Genomic DNA, 20,697 nt, shown 5'->3' with positions numbered 1-20,697 from the left:
GATCTTCATCAGAATGCACTCCCAGGAATCCCAGGTCCACAATAAATGCTTGATTTGTTCGATAATGTCCGTTATTTATGTCCAATTAGCTACTTTGGTTAGCGCGTTTGGTAAACAATTCCAATGTCACAAAGCGCGTTCACTAAAACGTGACAAAATGTCCAAAAGTTCCGTAACAGTCAGTAGAAACATGTCAAACGATGTATTGAATCAATCTTTAGAATGTTGTTAACATGCATCTTGAATAACGATCCAACCGGAGAATTACATTGACTTCAAATGAGCGATGGAACGGAGCTGCCTCTCACGTGAACGCACGTGGTGAATGCATGGTCACCTCATGGCAGTGGTTACTCATTCCTGTCTCCTTCGGCCCCCCTTCACAGTAGAGTCATCAGACAAAGTTCTATTGACTGTTGACATCTAGTGGAAGCCGTAGGAAGTGAAAACTCATCCATATCTCGCTGTAATTTCAATGGAAGCTTGGTTGAAAATCTACCAGCCCCAGAAAAAATCCAAACAGGAAGTGGAACTTCTCAGGTTTTTGCCTGCCATATGAGTTCTGTTATACTCACAGACATAATTCAAACAGTTTTAGAAAATTCAGAGTGTTTTCTATCCAATACAAATAATAATATACATATATTAGCAACTATGACTGAGGAGCAGGCCGTTTACTCTGGGCACCTCTGTGCACCTTTCATCCAAGCTACTCAATACTGCCCCTGCAGTCATAAGAAGTTAATGCAACCGCTGTGTCAGATTTCAAAAAAACTTTACGGAAAAGGCATTATCTGAGAACAGCGCTCAGAGCCCAAACCAGTCAGAGAAATATCCGCCATGTTGGGTAGTCAAAATATTCACTCACCTTTGATGATCTTCAACAGAATGCACTCCCAGGGATCGCAGTTCCACAATAAATGCTTGTTTTGTTCGATAATGTCCATCATTTATGTCCAATATCTTCTTTTGTTAGGGCATTTGGTAAACAATCCAAAAGCGCGATCTGGTCCATTCGGACGAAACGTTCAAAAAGTTATATTACAGGTCAAAGAAACTTGTCAAACTAAGTATAGAATCAATCTTTAGGATGTTTTTACCATAAAAGTTAAATAATGTTCCAACCGGAGAATTCCATTGTCTGTAGAGAAGCACTGGAACGAGAGCAACCTCTCAAGTGAAAGCGTGTGACTGAGAACGAGGTTGTAGGCAGACCCCTTAGTCAAACAGCTCCCATCCGGCCCCCCTTCACGTGAGAAGTCTGAAACCACGTTCTAAAGACGGTTGACATCTAGTGGAAGCCTTAGAAAGTGGAAAAATAACCCATATCCCACTGTGTATTCGATAGGGGTGAGTTCAAAAACTACAAACCTCAGATTTCCCACTTCCTGTTTGGATTTCTTCTCAGGTTTCTGCCTGCCATATGAGTTCTGTTATACTCACAGACATCATTCAAACAGTTTTAGAAACTTCAGAGTGTTTTCTATCCAATACTACTAATAATATGCATATATTAGCATCTGGGACTAAGTAGGAGGCAGTTCACTCTGGGAACGCTATTCATCCAAAAGTGAAAATGCTGCCCCCTATCCCAAACAAGTTATACAATTTTAAAAACATTACAATACATTCACAGATTTCACAACACACTGTGTGCCCTCAGGCCCCTACTCCAGTACTAAATCCATGTGTATGTATAGTGCGTATGTTATTTGTGTGTGTGTGTGCCAATGTTTCTGTTGCTTCACAGTCCCCGCTGTTCCATAAGGTGTTTTTTTTTAAATCAAATTTTACTGCTGGCATGAGTTACTTGATGTGGAATAGAGTTCCATGTAGTCATGGCTCAATGTAGTACTGTGTGCCTCCCATAGTCTGTTCTGGACTTGGGGACTGTGAAGAGACCTCTTGTGGCATGTCTTGTGGGGTATGCATGGGTGTCCGAGCTGTGTGCCAGTAGGTGAGACAGACAGCTCGGTGCATTCAATATGTCAGTACCTCTCATAAATAAAATTAGTGATGAAGTCAATCTCTCCTCCACTTTCAGCCGGGAGAGATTATTAATATTAGCTCTCTGTGTACATCCAAGGGCCAGCTGTGCAATTTTCCTAAGTCCTTTTTTGTGGCACCTGACCACACTACTGAACAGTAGTCAAGGTGTGACAAAACTAGAGCCTGTAGGACCTGCCTTGTTGATAGTGTTATGAAGGCAGAGTATCGCTTTATAATAGACAGACTTCTCCCCATCTTAGCTACTACTGCATCAATATGTTTTGACCGTGACAGTTTACAATCTAGGGTTACTCCAAGCAGTTTAGTTGTCTCAACTTCCACATTATGTATTACAAGATTTAGTTGAGGTTTAGGGTTTAGTGAGTGTTTTGTTCCAAATACAATGCTTTTAGTTTTAGAAATATTTAGGGCTAATTTATTCTTTGCCACCCACTCTGAAACTAACTGCAGCTCTTTGTTGAGTGTTGCAGTCATTTCAGTCACTGTAGTAGCTGACGTGTATAGTGTTGAGTCTTCCGCATACATAGACACTCTGGCTTTACTCAAAGTCAGTGGCATGTTGTTAGTAAAAAATTTAAAAAGCAAAGGCCCTTAACAGCTACCCTGGGGAATTCCTGATTTTAACTGGATTATATTTGAGAGGCTTCCATTAAAGAACACCCTCTGTATTCTGTTAGACAAGTAACTCTTTATCCACATTATAGCAGGGGGTGTAAAACCCATTACATCAATTTCTCTCAGGAAATCATCAGTCATTTGTGTAAGTGCTGTGCTTTTTGAGTGTCCTTCCCTATAAGCATGCTGAAATCCTGTTGTCAATTTGTTTACTGTGAAAAGCATTGTATCTGGTCAAACACAATTTTTTCCATGACGTTTACTAAGGGTTGATAACAGGCTGATTGGTCAGCTATTTGAGCCAGTAAAGGGTGCTTTACTATTCTTGGGTAGCGGGATGACTTGAGCTTCCCTCCAGGCCTGAGGACACACGCTCTCTTGTAGGCTTAAATAGGAGTGGCAATATCATCTGCTATTATCCTCAGTCATTTTCCATCCAGATTGTCAGACCCCGGTGGCTTGTCATTGTTGATAGACATCCATTTTTTCACCTCTTCCACGCTGACTTTACAGAATTCAAAAGTACAATTCTTGTCTTTCATAATTTGGTGAGATATACTTGGATGTCTAGTGTCAGCGTTTGTTGCTGGCATGTCATCCCTAAGTTTGCTTATCTTGCCAATGAAAAAGTCATTCAAGTATTAAAAGATAACCAGGAGGCTGACACTTGGCCGCAAGTGGATCTTATGGCAAGACAATAACCCCAAGCGCACATCAAAATCCACAAAGAAATGGTTAATTGACAACAACAAAAAAGAATGCATCTCTCAGTGTCCAGACTTTGAACCCCATTGAAACCCATGGTTTGAAGAGGGCATTCTCCTCGCAAATTGAAGGGTGCTAGAGTAATGAAGATAGGGGTGCCAATAATTTTCACCGCTATCTTTTTAGATTTTTTTTTAAATGACTTGTTAAACAAAATTGCTTTATCTGAGCAATTGTATTAGTATAAAATAATTTGCATATAATATAGCTCAGTAGTTGTATTTATTTTATGCAGTCGTTTTTGCTCATCTGATAATTATGGACCTGAATATGTCTGTATGGCGTCTGAAACTTTGCCAGACAAAGATACTATGGGCCTTTCTTTACCAAACTCAAAAAATATCTAGACATTTCTGAACACAACAAAACAATTACACAAATTACCCTGCTTTTGTTTCAAACAGGTTTTCTGTTCAAAATTCTATTTTAAAACACAGAAAAATTGTTCCTGTGCAGACCTTCAACGATGGGCAGCACCAATCATGCACATCTGTCTCAAACAATATCGTCTAGGCTATTGTGTGCAACTCTTAATCACACGTCGTTTCTCCTTCTCCTTCACACTTGCAATCTTCAAACACTGCACACATTTCTTCCTTTGCTCTGCCTAATATTATGGAATTCTTACGACTAATGTCAAACTTGTTATAAGCACATCAGGGTTTAGCCTTCACTATCCCGTTTAAAAACCAACCAATGTTATAAAAATAAAGTTCTCTCCCACTCTAATCACTGGCACATCTAAAGTCAGGATGCGATGCGCGTGGAGAGCAAAGCACGTAAACAGTGGAACAAATCAGGGTTGTGTGTGCAAGCTGTCTAAGAGATAAGACTTGTCTTACAAACCTATCTGCTGCATTTGTTGAGGAAAATGATCAGTGAATTATTCAATTGATTCACTGCGGAGGAAGAGAATTGTGTTCTAAGAACATTGAAAACTTATGTTCTCGACAAAGACTTGTCTTTCATGAAGTTGGATTAAAATAATGGAAATGACTGTTGTTCCCTCTAGTTGCAATGGCCTACTTTTTTCATTTGCACGCTTAGAACGAGATGTCTTCTGCATATGAGAAGATAAAAAGAAAATTTGATGACAATTGAAATGGAGATGAAATCACTTATTATTTATGTAGGCTAGTTAGCTGTGATTTTGAAGGGGATGACAGAGCGATGGTAGTGACTCCTTCAGTGCAGACAGACAGTGGCTCAGCGTGTTGGGCTCCAGCTGTTTGATGAAGCATCAGCACCAGTGAGTCAGGCTCCGTGCCCTGCTTGGCCCATGCCAGTCTCTGTCCACACGTGAAGGTCGTCACAGAGATGGGGGCTGCCAGGCAGGCGCTGGCAGAAAGCTACTGGACTCATCAATGTGTGACCTGTTCACACTGTGTGTACTCCACAACCTGTTAGTATGATGGAGGTGTGTTGTGTGGACGTGTTGTTAGGGAGAGTGCTTCTAAGGTCCCGATTCAACAGTGTAATAGCCTTTTAACCGGTGAATAGTTTTGAGACCTGCTGTTACATTTACATTTAAGTCATTTAGCAGACGCTCTTATCCAGAGCGACTTACAAATTGGTGCGTTCACCTTATGACATCCAGTGGAACAGCCACTTTACAATAGTGTATCTAAATCTTTTAAGGGGGGGGGGGGGGGTCAGAAGGATTACTTTATCCTATCCTAGGTATTCCTTAAAGAGGTGGGGTTTCAGTTGTCTCCGGAAGGTGGTGATTGACTCCGCTGTCCTGGCGTCGTGGGGAAGATTGTTCCACCATTGGGGTGCCAGAGCAGCGAACAGTTTTGACTGGGCTGAGCGGGAACTGTACTTCCTCAGTGGTAGGGAGGCGAGCAGGCCAGAGGTGGATGAACGCAGTGCCCTTGTTTGGGTGTAGGGCCTGATCAGAGCCTGAAGGTACTGAGGTGCCATTCCCCTCACAGCTCCGTAGGCAAGCACCATGGTCTTGTAGCGGATGCGAGCTTCAACTGGAAGCCAGTGGAGAGAGCGGAGGAGCGGGGTGACGTGAGAGAACTTGGGAAGGTTGAACACCAGTCGGGCTGTTGAAGAGTGTGTTGAATTTTTTTTTAGGAACACAGCTCTGGGTGGGTGTATACGTGTGATTCAGCACCTTGCTCAAGTCAGAAAATAAGATTGGCACAATCTCTGTTGTCGCTGCAAGGTTTCTCTATCGATTGACAACATTGACAGCTGTCGGCTTGCTACCAACTTGTCCGTGGCTGAACATTTTCAGAGTTTAACAACGACCATCACTGAGGTAAATTCAAAGTTATGATTTGAAAGCTTGTTGGATCATTAGAAAAAGGCACATCTTGCGATCCCTTGTTAGCAGTCATCTATTATAGCCCATCTATTTTCTGTTGTTTTCTGGACATATTGTAACTACGCCTGGATAGGATTCTAGAAATGATTTTGCCAAGAGAAGACTCTTCACTTTCAGTGCTACATCTGCTAACATGCTCATCAGGCGGTTGCTGCATGGGAGCAAAACATAATTCAAATGTGTGGGGAACACCGACTGTTGACCATTTTAAGTGAATGCTAATTAAGCAGTGAGGGTCGTCAATGCACATAAAGTGATGCCATTGTTGGACTTCACTGTGTTCTTTATAGGGACCTCAGTCTGTGACTGAACACTGGGCTTAAAAACACAAGTAGAAAATGTAATAGCATTGCTACATATTGCTTTTAAGACTGGTGAGCATTATAGTTCTGTGGGAAATTAATTTAAGATGTATGTGTTTGGCTGGTTTAACCCAAAATTATTCTACCATTTTTTTTATTCAACCAGAATATGAACTTACAAACGTATTGTAACATTCTCTGTATAAAGATAGACAACAACAAAAACATTTTGGGGTATACATTTTTATTCTTTGTATAAAGATAGACAAATAATTACTTTTTGGTATACATTTTTGACCTATTTGTTTTCATTGCAATAAGCACAGAAATTATTTGCAGGCAGGTTGTCAAGAAACGGTAACGCTTAGGGGGCTGTGTTTTTCTCTTTGTCTTTTCATGAAGTGATTGAGTTAGGCTAATCCAGTCTCAGTGTACCAGTCTGGGCAGGCCTTATACCAATCTGGTTCAGGACAGACATGGTCTCTCCACACAGTACACAGAGCAGCTCTCTTTAAAACATTTATTTTGTTATTTTATATTTGTAAAAAAAAAAATGTATACCTCTTTTTCTCCCCAATTTCGTGGGAATCCAATTGGTAGTTTACAGTCTTGTCCCATCGCTGCAACTCCCCTATGGACTCGGGAGAGGTGAAGGTCGAGAGACATGCGTCCTCCGAAACACGACCAAGCCGCACTGCTTCCGGAAGCCAGCTGCACCAATGTGTTGGAGGAAACACCATCCAGCTGGCGACCGAAGTCAGCTTGCAGTCGCCCGGCCCGCCACAAGGAATCGCTAGCGTGTGATGGGACAAGGAAGTCCCGTCTGGCCAAACCCTCCCCTATGTGCCTTAGACCGCTGCGCCACTCGAGAGGCCTCACAGAGCAGCTCTCTAACAGGCTGGTCTCTCCTCTTTCTCTCTCTCCCCCTCCCAGGGATTTGACCAGCTGAGGATAGAGGGATTACTGTGTGATGTCACACTGGTGGCGGGGGACGGAGACGAAGCCTTCCCAGTGCATCGCGCCATGATGGCCTCCTCCAGCGACTACTTCAAAGCCATGTTCACAGGTAAGCTGTTATGCCTCCATCTCTCTCACCACCTCACACTGACCCACAGCAGCATGCACGGGATGGGACGTCCGCACACTGTGTTTAATGTTGATTAACAGACTGAGTAATCAGAGGATTAGCCTGCTTGTCACGCGTCCGTCAATCAATCTCTACTCTGGGGCTCTGCAGCTGATAGCATTGTGTTGTCTGGTTGTCTTCTCCCAAAGTGCTCCTTTTCTTGAAGCGCAGCGTGAATCCTCCAGGATTCCTGTCATCTCTACATTCTGATAAGCTACCACACCTTGAATTAGACATGCTCATTTTCCCAAGGGGTTAAGGTTTTGATTTACTTGTGCTTTTTAAAAAAAAATATTATCAGGTTTGTTTTTCATAAGACATAACAACTATTGCATTCATCACTTTGGTGAACGTACTTTTTTTATTCCCAGAATGCATTTCTGTATTTCATCTTGTTGTAGCTTAGTACGCAAATAGAAACGACTTGGATAGATGTAGTGAGGGTAAATATCCTTCAACTGCAGTTTCATATGTCCTCTTCTTAACAATCCAAAATAGGACTGCCTCAATGCCTGTAAGTGGTTATTAAACAAATATTCCACTAGCATGTAGCCTAACTGAGAGGTTCAGACGTGTTGTTGCGATTAAATGGGTGGGTTGTTCCACGAAAAGACTGCCTTTTGTGACCCTTTTATATTTTAAGTAGAAATTCTGCACCAATATTGAATTTTAATAAAAGCCTGTTATATTAAATGAAATGCCCTTTAATATAGATGACATAGAGAGTTCAATAAATCAGCATTTTGACATGTCCCTCCATCAACCCTGTGTCACTTCTAGGAAGATTCAACAGCTAAGAGAAAAACTGGTTCTACTCTTTTGGAACATTTTCTGGTGCTTTGCAGTGGAAAACTGAGTGGGTCGGGAATGCGGGAAATTTCTTGTCGCGTGTGGTGCTATCGGATATCGGTATCGGACAAAAATGTAATATCGGTGCGTCACTAGTGTAAATGGTTAAGAAGAAATCATCAACCCTGTTACGGTCAACCCTGTTACTTTATTTGGTACTTAATAGGCACTTACTATAGTATATTTTTTATTTAACCTCTTGAGATAGGGAAAAAATAAATGGAGTATGTTAAATGTGCTTTATTTAAAAAAATATATATGTATGGACTAAGTTTATTTGTTTTATTCTTTGGTGTGGGGGTTACAGGTACAATATCCATTTAAATTAATATATTCAGTTTAAATAACATGTACCTTCTGGACTGTCGCTCAAAATTAAAAACTAAAGCAAGAAATACATTGTTTTAAAAATTCTGTTTAAACAGGAAAAGAAACACTAAAAAGTGTGCCTCCACCCACAACCTCCCATCCCATTCCCCCAACCCCACCCAGCCAACATGTCTCCATTAACCCCCCCAACTCCCGGAAACCATGTTTCCCCCACCTTCCCACCCCCATAGCAACTAGGGTTGCTTTTCAGTCACCACCCAGACCCCCCACCGTCCTGCTAGCCTCCCGACGGCCAAAGAAAACCCTCCACATACAACCCCTCCCTCGTGGGCCTGAAAGCAAAGAAAGTAAAAAATATATTTTTTAGGTGTGTGTATGTGTATATATACACATATGGGCTGCTTTTCCTTAACTCTGTGGTCCGACTCATCCCAAACCATCTCATTTGGTTGAACTCTAGGGATTGTGGAGGCCAGGTCATCTGATGCAGTCACTCCATCACTCTCCTTCTTGGTAAAATAGCCCTTACACCAGCCGGTGTGTTGTGTCATTGTCCTGTTGAAAAACAAATGATAGTCCCCCTAAGCCCAAACCAGATGAGTGGCGTATCGCTGCAGAATACTGTGGTAGTCATGCTGGTTTAGTGTGCCTTGAATTCTAAAGAAATCACAGACAGTGTCACCAGCAAAGCACCCCCATACACCATAACACCTCCTCCTCCGTGGTTCTCGGTGGGAAATACACATGCGGAGGTCATCTGTTACCACACCGCGTCTCACAAAGACACAGCGGTTGGAACCAAAAATCTCAAATTTGGACTCATCAGACCAAAGGACAAATTCCCACGGTTTAATGTCCATTGCTCGTGTTTCTTGGCCCAAGCAAGTCTCTTCTTCTTATTGGTGTCCTTTAGTAGTGGTTTGTTTGCAGCAATTAGACCACAAAGGCATGATTCCCACAGTCTCCTCTGAACAGATGATGTTGAGATGTGTCTGTTACTTGAACTCTGAAGCATTTATTTGAGCTGCAATTTCTGAGGCTGGTAACTCTAATGAACTTATCCTCTGCAGCAGAGGTAACTCTGGGTCTTCAATTCCTGTTGTGTTCGTCATGAGAGCCAGTTTCATCAGCGCTTGATGGTTTTTGTGACTGCTCTTGGAGAAACTTGAAAAGATATTGACATTTTCCAGATTGACTGTCGTTTCTCTTTGCTTATTTGAGCTGTTCTTGCCATAATATGGACTTGGTCTTTTACCAAATAGGGCTATCTTCTGTATACAACCCCTACCTTGTCACAAAACAACTTATTGTCTCAAACACATTAACTTTTCAGAAGGCACACCTGTTAATTGAAATGCATTCCAGGTGACTACCTCAAAACTGGTTGAGAGAATGCCAAGCGTGCGCAAAGCTGTTTGACACTTTTTTTGGTTACTACATGATTCCATATGTGTTATTTTATAGTTTTGATGTCTTCACTATTATTCTACAATGCAGAAAATAGTAATGATAAAGAAAAACCCTTGAATGAGTAGGTGTAAGGAGGTGTTCTAAAACTTTTGACCGGCAGTGTAGTTTGTATGCATGTTTTGGGATTTAGCTGAGATTATTCTTTACAGAGTAAAGTATATTTGTCCAGGCCTCAATTGTTCCTTCACTAGCACCATTAATTCTCGCTGTCGGTAATTCTGTTAGAGCTGGCGAATTGCGAGAGAGTGAGGTGATTGCCATCTAAGAGCCAAGATCTTTTTTGCGGTAGTGCTGCCTGCCAGCAGTAGTTATCTCTGATTGATTGAGATATTCTAGGAGCGATCATCGTTAAGTAACATAAGATGCAAAGCATTGAATATTTACATTAATTAATTTTGTTACTTTGTCCCAGAAGCATTTAACTGAAGGGCACTCCCACATGATATGAAGGAATGTGCCTACCTGATTTAAGGGACACAGTGAACAGTTGAGAGTTGGGGCCAATTTCATCGTAAAGTGTTTCCTTGGTGTTATAAAGTCTGTGAACAAACTTAAAATGTACAAGTTGATGGTTCGTTTTACGGGAAGCCAAGGTCAATTCTTTTCCATTTTCTGTTCCAGTTAAATGGATTTTCAGATTCAATTAGGTCTTTGGATCATACTTTTTTTATGGCTAGCCCAGAATGAGCTTTCCAAAAGTTGTTTATGTATTTTAGAGATCAGTCCTTTCGGGAACCCAGATCATGTATTTATAAATTCTATCATCGGATGGTTCGGTAGTTGAGTTTCCCAAGGGACTCCATAGCCAGCATAGCTGACTTAAATGGTAAATATAGAAAAAAAAGGAGTTGCGTGTAATGTGTCTTTAAAATCCTATAATGTTCTCAAACCATTACTGTCCATGATATCTGCAAAGGTACTGATTCTCCCTTTGGACCATTGGGGGTATGCAAAAGGCCGCCCTCCAGATCGCAAGGCATTATTGTGAAATATTGGGCATGCCATTTTGATTCCTAGTTACATTGTTTTTCAATTTTACCCCAAATAGAAATTAGGTGAGCAATAATAGGACTGCATTGTTTAAGGGATATATCAGTGAAGACCACCCTTTTCCAGGGCAGTAGGAAACACCATATTTAAGATGAGTAATAATGGACGGAAGTTATCCAAGAATAGACGTTTTTTTAACAAAACTGCTTTGGTCCGTGTGGACCAATTTTGGTACGTAAGTCTCGAAACGACAACATTTTGGAAAACGGTTTAATATGTGTTTATCCAAGATAAGGAGCGGGAGTGATAACACTGGGTGGCATCCTTACCTTTTTTAATAAAAGGAAAATCTAGTGCTGTATTCACATCTCTCCCAAATTAACCTTTGTGAACGGCTGTGTTAATCCTTTCGCGCAATAGTGGACCTAATTGGCTCCAAAAATGTAAATAGACCAGGTGATTTGCCTTTATTCATGCTACCCAATGCCCTTTTGAGTTCATTTAGAGAGATTTGGGCTCCCAGGGAGGTTGCTTCCTCTGTTGAGAAAAGAGGATTCTTAATTATTTTAGAAAGGGCTTAGTCTGGCATGGTGTGGATTTACAATCAGAGGTGTACAGCTCTTTATAGAAGCGGGAGAATCTTTGATTACTTTGGGTTCTGATTGTAATTCCCCTGTTTCATATTCAATAGTCGCTATGTCAGCTAATTGAACATTGCTGCTTATCTTGATGGCCAATAAACAACTGGGACAATTACTATGGAAGTAATGGTTGAGTCTAATTTGATGGATGGAAAACTCTGCTCTCTGTCTGTCTTGACTCTGGAAAGAGTAATAGCTACCTGGTCTGAAGAGTGTTTGTTGAGAACGCAGTAAACATTTCCAATTCAGATATCTTCTTTAATTGTGATTTATTCAACTCAGATGCACATTTTTTTAATTATTTTTTTAACTAGGCAAGTCAGTTAAGAGCAATTTCTTATTTACAATGATGGCCTACAACAGCCAAACCCTAACCTGGACGACGCTGGGCCGATTGTGCGCTGTCCTATGGGACTCAATCATGGTCAGTTGTGATACAGCCTGGAATAGAACCAGGGTCTGTAGTGACACCTCTAGCACTGAGATGCAGTGCCTTAGACCACTGCGCCACTCGGGAGCACAAATGCAGTTGCATTATTTTCAATAAAACCTTTGGTGGCATCCTATAAAATCCGGGGGTCATCAACATTTTTATTGACGGTTATGAAGGAATTTATTTCAATTTCAAATTGATCACAGAATGTAGGATATTGTAGTAATGAAACGTTAACACCATGTTGTTGCTCTTTTAGGAAATTCTGACATTTGAAGTGGTCAGACAAACTCATGTCGAATTAATAGAGTTGTAGGAAATCTATTTGTGAAATGATATATCCCTGTTTAAGTAGAAAGTGTACTCTTTAGGATTATGTGCTCGCCAGGCATCAATGAAGATATAATCAGAGAGTATATGTTGGAGAGCCTTGGTTGCGTGTGGATTGTAGTTGGTCTTATTAGTTTTGTCCTACATGTCCAAAACTGTTACAATTAGTTGAAATCAAATGTTTTTTTTGACCAAGTTGCACTTCTCAAAAGGCACCGAATTGGTGGAACGACCCAGATGCGTTAAGAGGGAAGTGAGGTCACTGTTTAAGCCGGTAATAATATTCTGCTGCAGATGCTGAGCAAAGGCTTTTCACTGCGACCCACAGCCCTCTCTGGTTAAATTATACAGTCTCCAGGCTTTGGTGAATACATATCCTTTACATGCAGCCATAATGGTAGGTATGTGAAAGCTCAGTGGAATGGTGTCTGTTCCTTCTGTTATGGAATGCTATTACGTTTTTATCTGACTGGTGCCTTCATCTTAAAGACGTAAACAATTCACCGATACACATCGTTCACCGATTGAAATGTTTAAGACACGACTGCATCGGTCCGCGCACCCCAAACTGATCCAAATGTCGCATGCAACGGTCAGAAAATCTATTCAAACGTTACGAATTGCCGATCCACATTTTATTACTACTCATATTGCTTTCTTTCTACCTTCTGAAAATACCTCCTCTATTGTGACAGCTGATGCATCCTCTTTAGTGTCAAAATAAGTATAGCTGTTTTGACAGTCACTGATTCACAAGTAATTTTGCATGCCGAACAACCCTAGGGAATATCAGTAGCCTAGTCAAATTGCACATCTGCGCGACACCTTCAGCATGCTAAAATGGCTTGCATGATACTGGGCTTTTAAAGTTGATGTAATTTGTTAGGTTATTGTTATCTACGGTGCCTTCAAAAAGTATTAATACCCCTTGACTTATTACACATTTTGTTGTTACAGCCTGAATTCAAAAATAATTAAATTGACACAATACCCCATAATGACAGTGAAAGCATGTTTTTAGAAATGTCTGCATATGTATTGAAAATGAAACGGACATAATCAATTTACATAAGTATTCACACCCTTGAGTTCAATACATGCTAGAATCACCTTTGGCAGTGATTGTACCTGTGAGTCTTTTTGAGTACGTCTCTAAGAGCTTTCCACACCTGGATTGTATAACAGTGATTGTTTTCAAAATTCTTCAAGCTGTCAAATTGGTTCTTAATCATTGCTAGACAACAATTTTCAGGTCTTGCCACAGATCTTCAAGTAGATTAAAGTCGAAATGGTGACCTGGCCACTCAGGAACATTCAGTCTTTTTGGTAAGCAATTCTAGTGTAGATTCGACCTTGTGTTTTAGGTTACTGTCCTGCTGAAAGGTGAATTCTCCCAGCGTCTGCTCAACTGATGCAGCTTACAGAGATAATTGTATGTGTGGGGTACAGTGATGAGGTAGTCATTCAAAAATCATGTTAAACACTATTATTGCACTCGGAGTCCATGAAACATATTGTGACTTGTTAAGCACATTTTTACTCCTGAGCTCATTTAGGCTTGCTGTAACAAAGGGGTTGAATACTTACTGACTCAAAACATTTCAGCTTACATTTTTTTATTAATTTGTAAACATTTCGAAAAACAATTCCACTTTGACATTATGGGGTATAGTGACTAAACATCTAAATTTAATAAAGCTGTAACACAACAAAATGTGGAAAAAGTCAAGGGGTGTGAATAATTTCTGAAGGCACTGTATGCACTGTTAACAATTGTGCTTTACTTAAAAGTAAGCTACGGGAGACAACTGTCATTTGAATTGTAGGCACCCCAATCTGATAGCGGTAGTGGGGTGGTAGATGCCTAGCCTCCCTTACGGCTCAGATCAGGTGCCTACATAGTATACACCATAGACATGCATAATTTAAACACACAAACACAGAAGTGAGCTCAGACACTTCGAGCTCAGAGAGGCCCAGCTCATGACCTCGAATTTAGAATGGGAAAATGAATGTGTTTATGCAACCAATCGAATCGCACCTAATCATTTCTCAACTATAACGTATCGTTCCTGTATCGTATCGGAGCCCATGTATCTAGATACGTATCAAATCATCTTGAAAGGGATAGATGCACATCCCTACTTTATGTAATATGTTTAGTATTTTCTCTCCCCTCATCACGCAGGTGGAATGAAGGAACAGGATTTAATGTGCATCAAGCTTCATGGTGTCAACCGAATAGGCCTGAAGAAGATCATAGACTTCATCTACACGGCCAAGCTGTCTCTCAACATGGAGAACCTGCAGGACACACTGGAGGCAGCCAGCTTCCTCCAGATCCTCCCCGTGCTCGACTTCTGCAAGGTCTTTCTCATATCTGGGGTAAGGAGCCTAACACAGCCTGCTCATAAAGCCTGCTCAGCCCCCCCAGAACTAGCCAGGGGGATTATACACAGCAGTTTAAGATGCCTCCGACTACTGTACTCAACTGCTTACTATAATGTCTACATTTGGACTTGCACTGGGATAAAAACACTGGGGCCATACTCGTGAACTAGTGCTTAGACCTAAAGGTTTATTATACCTGGTCTAAAATGGCGTGTACACCTAAAAACGGTTTTAGATGCATTTTTATAATCCGCTACTTTGTCACATTTGCCCTATTTTGCTTGTGGGGACCTGCAGTGGAGCTTTTTCTCCTTTAAAAAAAACCTTACCCCGAATGGGATTCGTGAGGTCCCTGGCAATTTCCCAGCCCTACTATCACTCTGGAGGCCAAGTTGAACAGTTTAACAAATGTGATTGGATGGTGGCTCTTGCCGTGTAAGGTCTCTGATAGGTTGATTCTGTTCCCAGATAGAATTATGTGCTCCGCTGGTAGTCCTCAGTATCAAGACTAATTGTGCCAGGTTGGCCTTTGAGAAAAGCTAGCTGCTAGCCATTTTAGACCACAGGTAAAAACCACGGGTCTAAGCAAAGGTTTGTGTGATTACGAGTGGTTGCTTCTCACCGCTTTCCCTTTCTCCTTGGCTGCAGGTGTCCCTGGATAATTGTGTGGAGGTGGGGCGCATCGCTAACGCATATAACCTCACTGAGGTAGACAAATACGTCAACAACTTCATCCTCAAGAACTTCCCCTCGTTGCTGGGCACGGGGGAGTTTGTCAAGCTGCCCTTTGAGCGGCTGGCCTTCGTTCTGTCCAGTAACAGTCTGAAGCACTGCAGCGAGCTGGACCTGTTCAAGGCTGCATGCCGCTGGCTCCGCTATGAGGACGGACGCATGGACCACGCCCCCAAGCTTATGAAGAACATCCGCTTCCCCCTCATGAACCCCCAGGAGCTCATCAACCACGTGCAGACTGTGGACTTTATGCGCACCGACAACACATGCGTCAACCTCCTCTTGGAGGCCAGTAACTACCAGATGATGCCCTACATGCAGCCAGTCATGCAGTCAGAGAGGACGGCCATCCGCTCAGACAGCGGCCACCTGGTCACCCTGGGCGGCGTCCTGCGCCAGCAGCTGGTGGTCAGTAAGGAGCTGCGTCTGTTTGACGAGAAGGCCCACGAGTGGAAGGCGCTGGCGCCCATGGACGCCCCGCGCTACCAGCACGGCATCGCCGTCATCGGAAACTTCCTCTATGTGGTGGGAGGCCAGAGCAACTATGACACCAAAGGCAAGACGGCGGTGGACACGGTGTTCCGGTACGATCCGCGCTACAATAAGTGGATGCAGGTGGCGTGCCTTAACGAGAAACGCACCTTCTTCCACCTCAGCGCCCTCAAAGGACACCTCTACGCCGTGGGCGGCCGCAACGCTGCGGGAGAGCTGGGTGAGTTTAAATAATTACGCACAGCTTATTACTCTGCTTTTAGTCCTGTTCTAATGCTGCAACATACACCACATGGCTAAAAGTATGTGGACACCTGCTCGTCGAACATCTCATTCCAAAATCATGGGCATTAATATGGAAGTAACAGCCTCCACTCTTCTGGGAAGGCTTTCCACTATATGTTGGAACATTGCTGCGGGGACTTGCTTCCATTTCAGCCAAAAGAGCGTTAGTGAGGTTGGGCATTGATGTTGGGCGATTAGGCCTGGCTCACAGTCGGGGTTCCAATTCATCCCAAAGGTGTTTGAGGGAGTTGAGGTCAAGGCTTTGTGCAGACCAGTCAAGTTCTTCCTCACCGATCTCGACAAACCATTTCTGTATGGACCTTGCTTTGTGCCGCTGGGCATTGTCATGCTGAAACAGGAAAGAGTCTTTCCCAAACTGTTGCCACAAAGTTGGAAGCACAGAATCATTTAGAATGTCATTGTATGCTGTAGCGTTAAGATTTCCCATCGCTGGAATGAAGGGGCCTAGCCCGAACAATGAAAAACAGCCCCAGACAATTATTCCTCCTCCACCAAACTTTACAGTTGGCACTATGCATTCGGGGAGGTTGTGTTCTCCTGACCAGTGGCTGATTTAGGTATAGGCGACATGGACAGCTGCCCAGGGCGGCAGCTTGCTGGGGGCGGCACGGGGCGCCTGCACAAAAAAAATAGGAATGGTGACATTTGCGCAATCGGTTTTCTATCGCTTATTTGTACGTCACGTCAATGATATCATGTCACCGTGTGGGACTGTGGGTCAATTAACCTGTCGGAGTGGGCGCCCTGATTCTAGTTTGTGAGCTAGGTAGGCTACTGTCTGGGAAGGTCTCCCACTCAGAAGTACGAGATGGGGAGGGAGGCGGGGGTAGGTTGACCTCAGGTCTCCCCACTGGAAGCCCGAGGTAGGGTAGAGTTGTGGGAATATATCAAATACCGCACCTCTAACTTTGTACAGTACTAATGCAATTAATAAAATCAGTCACTCAACGAAATGCTACCAAATAAACCACAGTTCATTCGTAATACTGTAAATATATAGTTTTTTTATATATTTTTTCTGGTTTGTGCGAAATCGTTAAGAATAATATAAAACCAGTCTGCACACCACCAAGGTGAATTGGTTTAGTCTTGACTCTTGGTTGACAGTGTTTGGGGATGAGTAATGAATTGATGCTCGAGTGCCAAATTCTCAAGTCTTATTTTTGTATATAAACTCAGCAAAAAAAGAAACGTCCTCTCACTGTCAACTGCGTTTATTTTCAGCAAACTTAACATTTGTATGTACATAACAAGATTCAACAACTGAGACATAAACTGAACAAGACATGTGACTAACAGAAGTAGAATAATTTGTCCCTGAACAAAGGGTGGGTCAAAATCAAAAGTTAGTCAGTATCTGGTGTGGCCACCAGCTGCATTAAGTACTGCAGTGCATATCCCCTTCGTGGACTGCACCAGATTTGCCAGTTCTTGCTGTGAGATGTTACCCCACTCTTCCACCAAGGCACCTGCAAGTTCCCGGACATTTCTGGGGGGAATGGCCCTAGCCCTCACCCTCTGATCCAACAGGTCGCAGATGTGCTCAATGGGATTGAGATCCAGGCTCTTCGCTGGCCATGGCAGAACACTGACATTCAGTGACATTCACTGACATTCAGTGTTCTCGTTCTGTGCGTGAAATCACGCACAGAACGAGCTGTATGGCTGGTGGGTCATGTCAGGATGAGCCTGCAAGAAGGGTACCACATGAGGGAGGAGGATGTCTTCCCTGTAAAGCACAGCGTTGAGATTGCCTGCAATGACAACAAGCTCAGTCCGATGATGCTGTGACACACCGCCACAGACCATGACGGACCCTCCACCTCCAAATCGATCCCGCTCCAGAGTACAGGCCTCGGGGTAACGCTCATTCCTTCAATAAACGCGAATCCGACCATCACCCCTGGTGAGACAAAACTGCACCTCGTCAGTGAAGAGCACTTTTTTTCCAGTCCTGTCTGTTCCAGCGACGGTGGGTTTGTGCCCATAGGCAACGTTGTTGCCGGTGATGTCTAGAGAGGACCTGCCTTACAACAGGCATACAAGCCCCTCAGTCCAGCCTCTCTCAGCCTATTGCGGACAGTCTGAGCACTGATGGAGGGATTGTGCATTCCTGGTGTAACTCGGGCAGTTGTTGTTGCCATCCTGTACCTGTCCCGCAGGTGTGATGTTCGGATGTACCGATCCTGTGCAGGTGTGGTTACATGTGGTCTGCCACTGCAAGGACGATCAGCTATCCGTTCTGTCTCCCTGTAGCGCTGTCTTAGGTGTCTCACAGTATGGACATTGCAGTTTATTGCCCTGGCCACATCTGCCTCCTTGCAGCATGCCAAAGGCACATTCACACAGATGAGCAGGGACCCTGGGCATCTTTCTTTTGGTGTTTTTCAGAGTCAGTAGAAAGGCCTCTTTAGTGTCCTAAGTTTTCATAACTGTAACGTTAATTGCCTACCGTCTGTAAGCTGTTAGTGTCTTAAGGACCGTTCCACAGGTGCATGTTCATTAATTGTTTATGGTTCATGGGAAACAGTGTTTAAACCCTTTACAATGAATATCTGTGAAGTTATTTGGATTTTTACGAATTATCTTTGAAAGACAGGGTCCTGAAAAAGGTATGTTTCCTTTTTGCTGAGTTTATTTTTATATTTAAATATTTTTTTGTGTTATGATTATTTATTTGTGTTGTTCCAAATGTCTGAATAAAAATTACAGTTAGTGCAGAATGGTGCTTTTTTTTGGGGGGGGGGTCGGTCGCTGAAGGAGGGGTTCACCCAGGGAGCCATACAAGCTAGAACCGCCACTGCTCCTGGCATCCACCAAACCCAGATTCGTAGTGAAGCGTAATTCATCACTACAGAGAAGGCGTTTCCACTGCTCCAGAGTCCAATGGCGGCGAGATTTACACCACTCCAGCCAACACTTGGCATAGCGCATTGTGATCTTAGGCTTGTGTGTGGCTGCTCAGCCATGGAAACCCATTTCATGAAGCTCCAAGTAATAGTTATTGTGCTGACGTTGCTTCCAGAGGCAGTTTGGAACTTGATAGTGAGTTTATTTTTATATTTAAATATTTTTTTGTGTTATGATTATTTATTTGTGTTGTTCCAAATGTCTGAATAAAAATTACAGTTAGTGCAGAATGGTGCTTTTTTTTGGGGGGGGGGGTCGGTCGCTGAAGGAGGGGTTCACCCAGGGAGCCATACAAGCTAGAACCGCCACTGCTCCTGGCATCCACCAAACCCAGATTCGTAGTGAAGCGTAATTCATCACTACAGAGAAGGCGTTTCCACTGCTCCAGAGTCCAATGGCGGCGAGCTTTACACCACTCCAGCCAACACTTGGCATAGCGCATTGTGATCTTAGGCTGCTCAGCCATGGAAACCCATTTCATGAAGCTCCAAATAATAGTTATTGTGCTGACGTTGCTTCCAGAGGCAGTTTGGAACTTGATAGTGAGGTTGCAACCGAGGACAGACGATTTTTACACATTACGCGCTTTAGCACTCGGCGGTCCCGTTCTGTGAGCTTATGTGGCCTACCTGAGCCATTGTTGCTCCTAGATGTTTCCACTTCACAATAACAGCACTTACAGTTGACTGGGGCAGCTCTAGCAGGGCAGAAATTTGACAAACTGACTTGTTGGAAAGGTGGCATCCTATGACGGTGCTACGTTGAAAGTCACTGAGCTCTTCAGTAAGCCCATTCTACTGCCATTTTTGTCGATGGAGATTACATGGCTGTGTGCTCGATTTTATACACCTGTCAGCAACGGTTGTGGCTGAAATAGCCAACTCCTAATTTGAAGGCGTGTCCACATACTTTTGTATAGGTATCTGGGTATGTTCGGAGAGGACATTTCATGGTAAATGGTCAAAGGCAAGCACAAGGTGCACACTAACAATGTAGCGTTGTATCAGCATAGATGCCAACCAATTCACAGTAAAATGGTGTAGCACAGGTGCACATGTGGCATGGCTGTGTGATTATGATTATAGCCCTGGACCAGAGTGTAGTATGAGATGAGGGAGGACCAGCAGAAGCAACAACAGGAAGAGGAGAGGAGAAAGGGGAGGTGGTCAGAGCCAGGGAGACGGCCAAGTGGAATAAGTAAGTAGCATTCCAGAACACTGAGCTGATGTCAGTGCCCAGCCCAGCACCGAGTCAGCACCTAATTGCAGAGTGCAGACCACAGAGTGGTGCCACCCTCTAATTGTAGAGCCCATGGGACAGGCTGGCCAGGTCATGCGATCCGCTCTTCTCCTCTGGGCTCTGGTCTGTAATTACCACAGTGGGCGTGGCTTCTCATGGTCATGGCCCTCGTGTACGTGTGTACGTGTGTGTGTTCTAGTTCACTCTGAACGGGTAGAATGGATATTCACTCAACTCACCCATGGTGCATTTCCTTGAGGATTTACACCAGCGCTTTACCAAAAATATTCAGAGTTTAGTGTTTCCACCTCCACGGCCTGGCTCCTGGGACTCACTGTGTCATAGCCTCAGTGGACCTGCTCTGACTGAGCAGTCAGGTAGAACCTGACCGATTTATCGGTTAACCTACTTTTCGGGTTGCACTTACATAA

The 20,697-nt window shown here is 43.2% G+C and overlaps 1 protein-coding gene across 5 annotated transcripts in view; it reads left to right on the top strand.

Annotated features, from left to right (window-relative positions):
* LOC129868944 (kelch-like protein 13) overlaps positions 1 to 20,697 on the top strand; it is a 99,765-nt gene that overhangs the window by 61,469 nt on the left and 17,599 nt on the right. For all 5 annotated transcript variants that reach the window (XM_055943317.1, XM_055943315.1, XM_055943318.1 and 2 more), the window contains 3 exons: positions 6,961 to 7,093; positions 14,385 to 14,581; positions 15,236 to 16,031. In XM_055943317.1, the coding sequence (XP_055799292.1) occupies positions 6,961 to 7,093; positions 14,385 to 14,581; positions 15,236 to 16,031 (1,126 nt within the window). The remainder of the gene's footprint in view (positions 1 to 6,960; positions 7,094 to 14,384; positions 14,582 to 15,235; positions 16,032 to 20,697) is intronic.

The sequence above is a fragment of the Salvelinus fontinalis genome, chromosome 13 (assembly GCF_029448725.1).
Source record: "Salvelinus fontinalis isolate EN_2023a chromosome 13, ASM2944872v1, whole genome shotgun sequence".
Classification (NCBI taxonomy): domain Eukaryota; kingdom Metazoa; phylum Chordata; class Actinopteri; order Salmoniformes; family Salmonidae; genus Salvelinus; species Salvelinus fontinalis.
The sequence above is the reverse complement of the archived record's forward strand: the minus strand, read 5'-3'. Positions and strand labels throughout refer to the sequence as shown.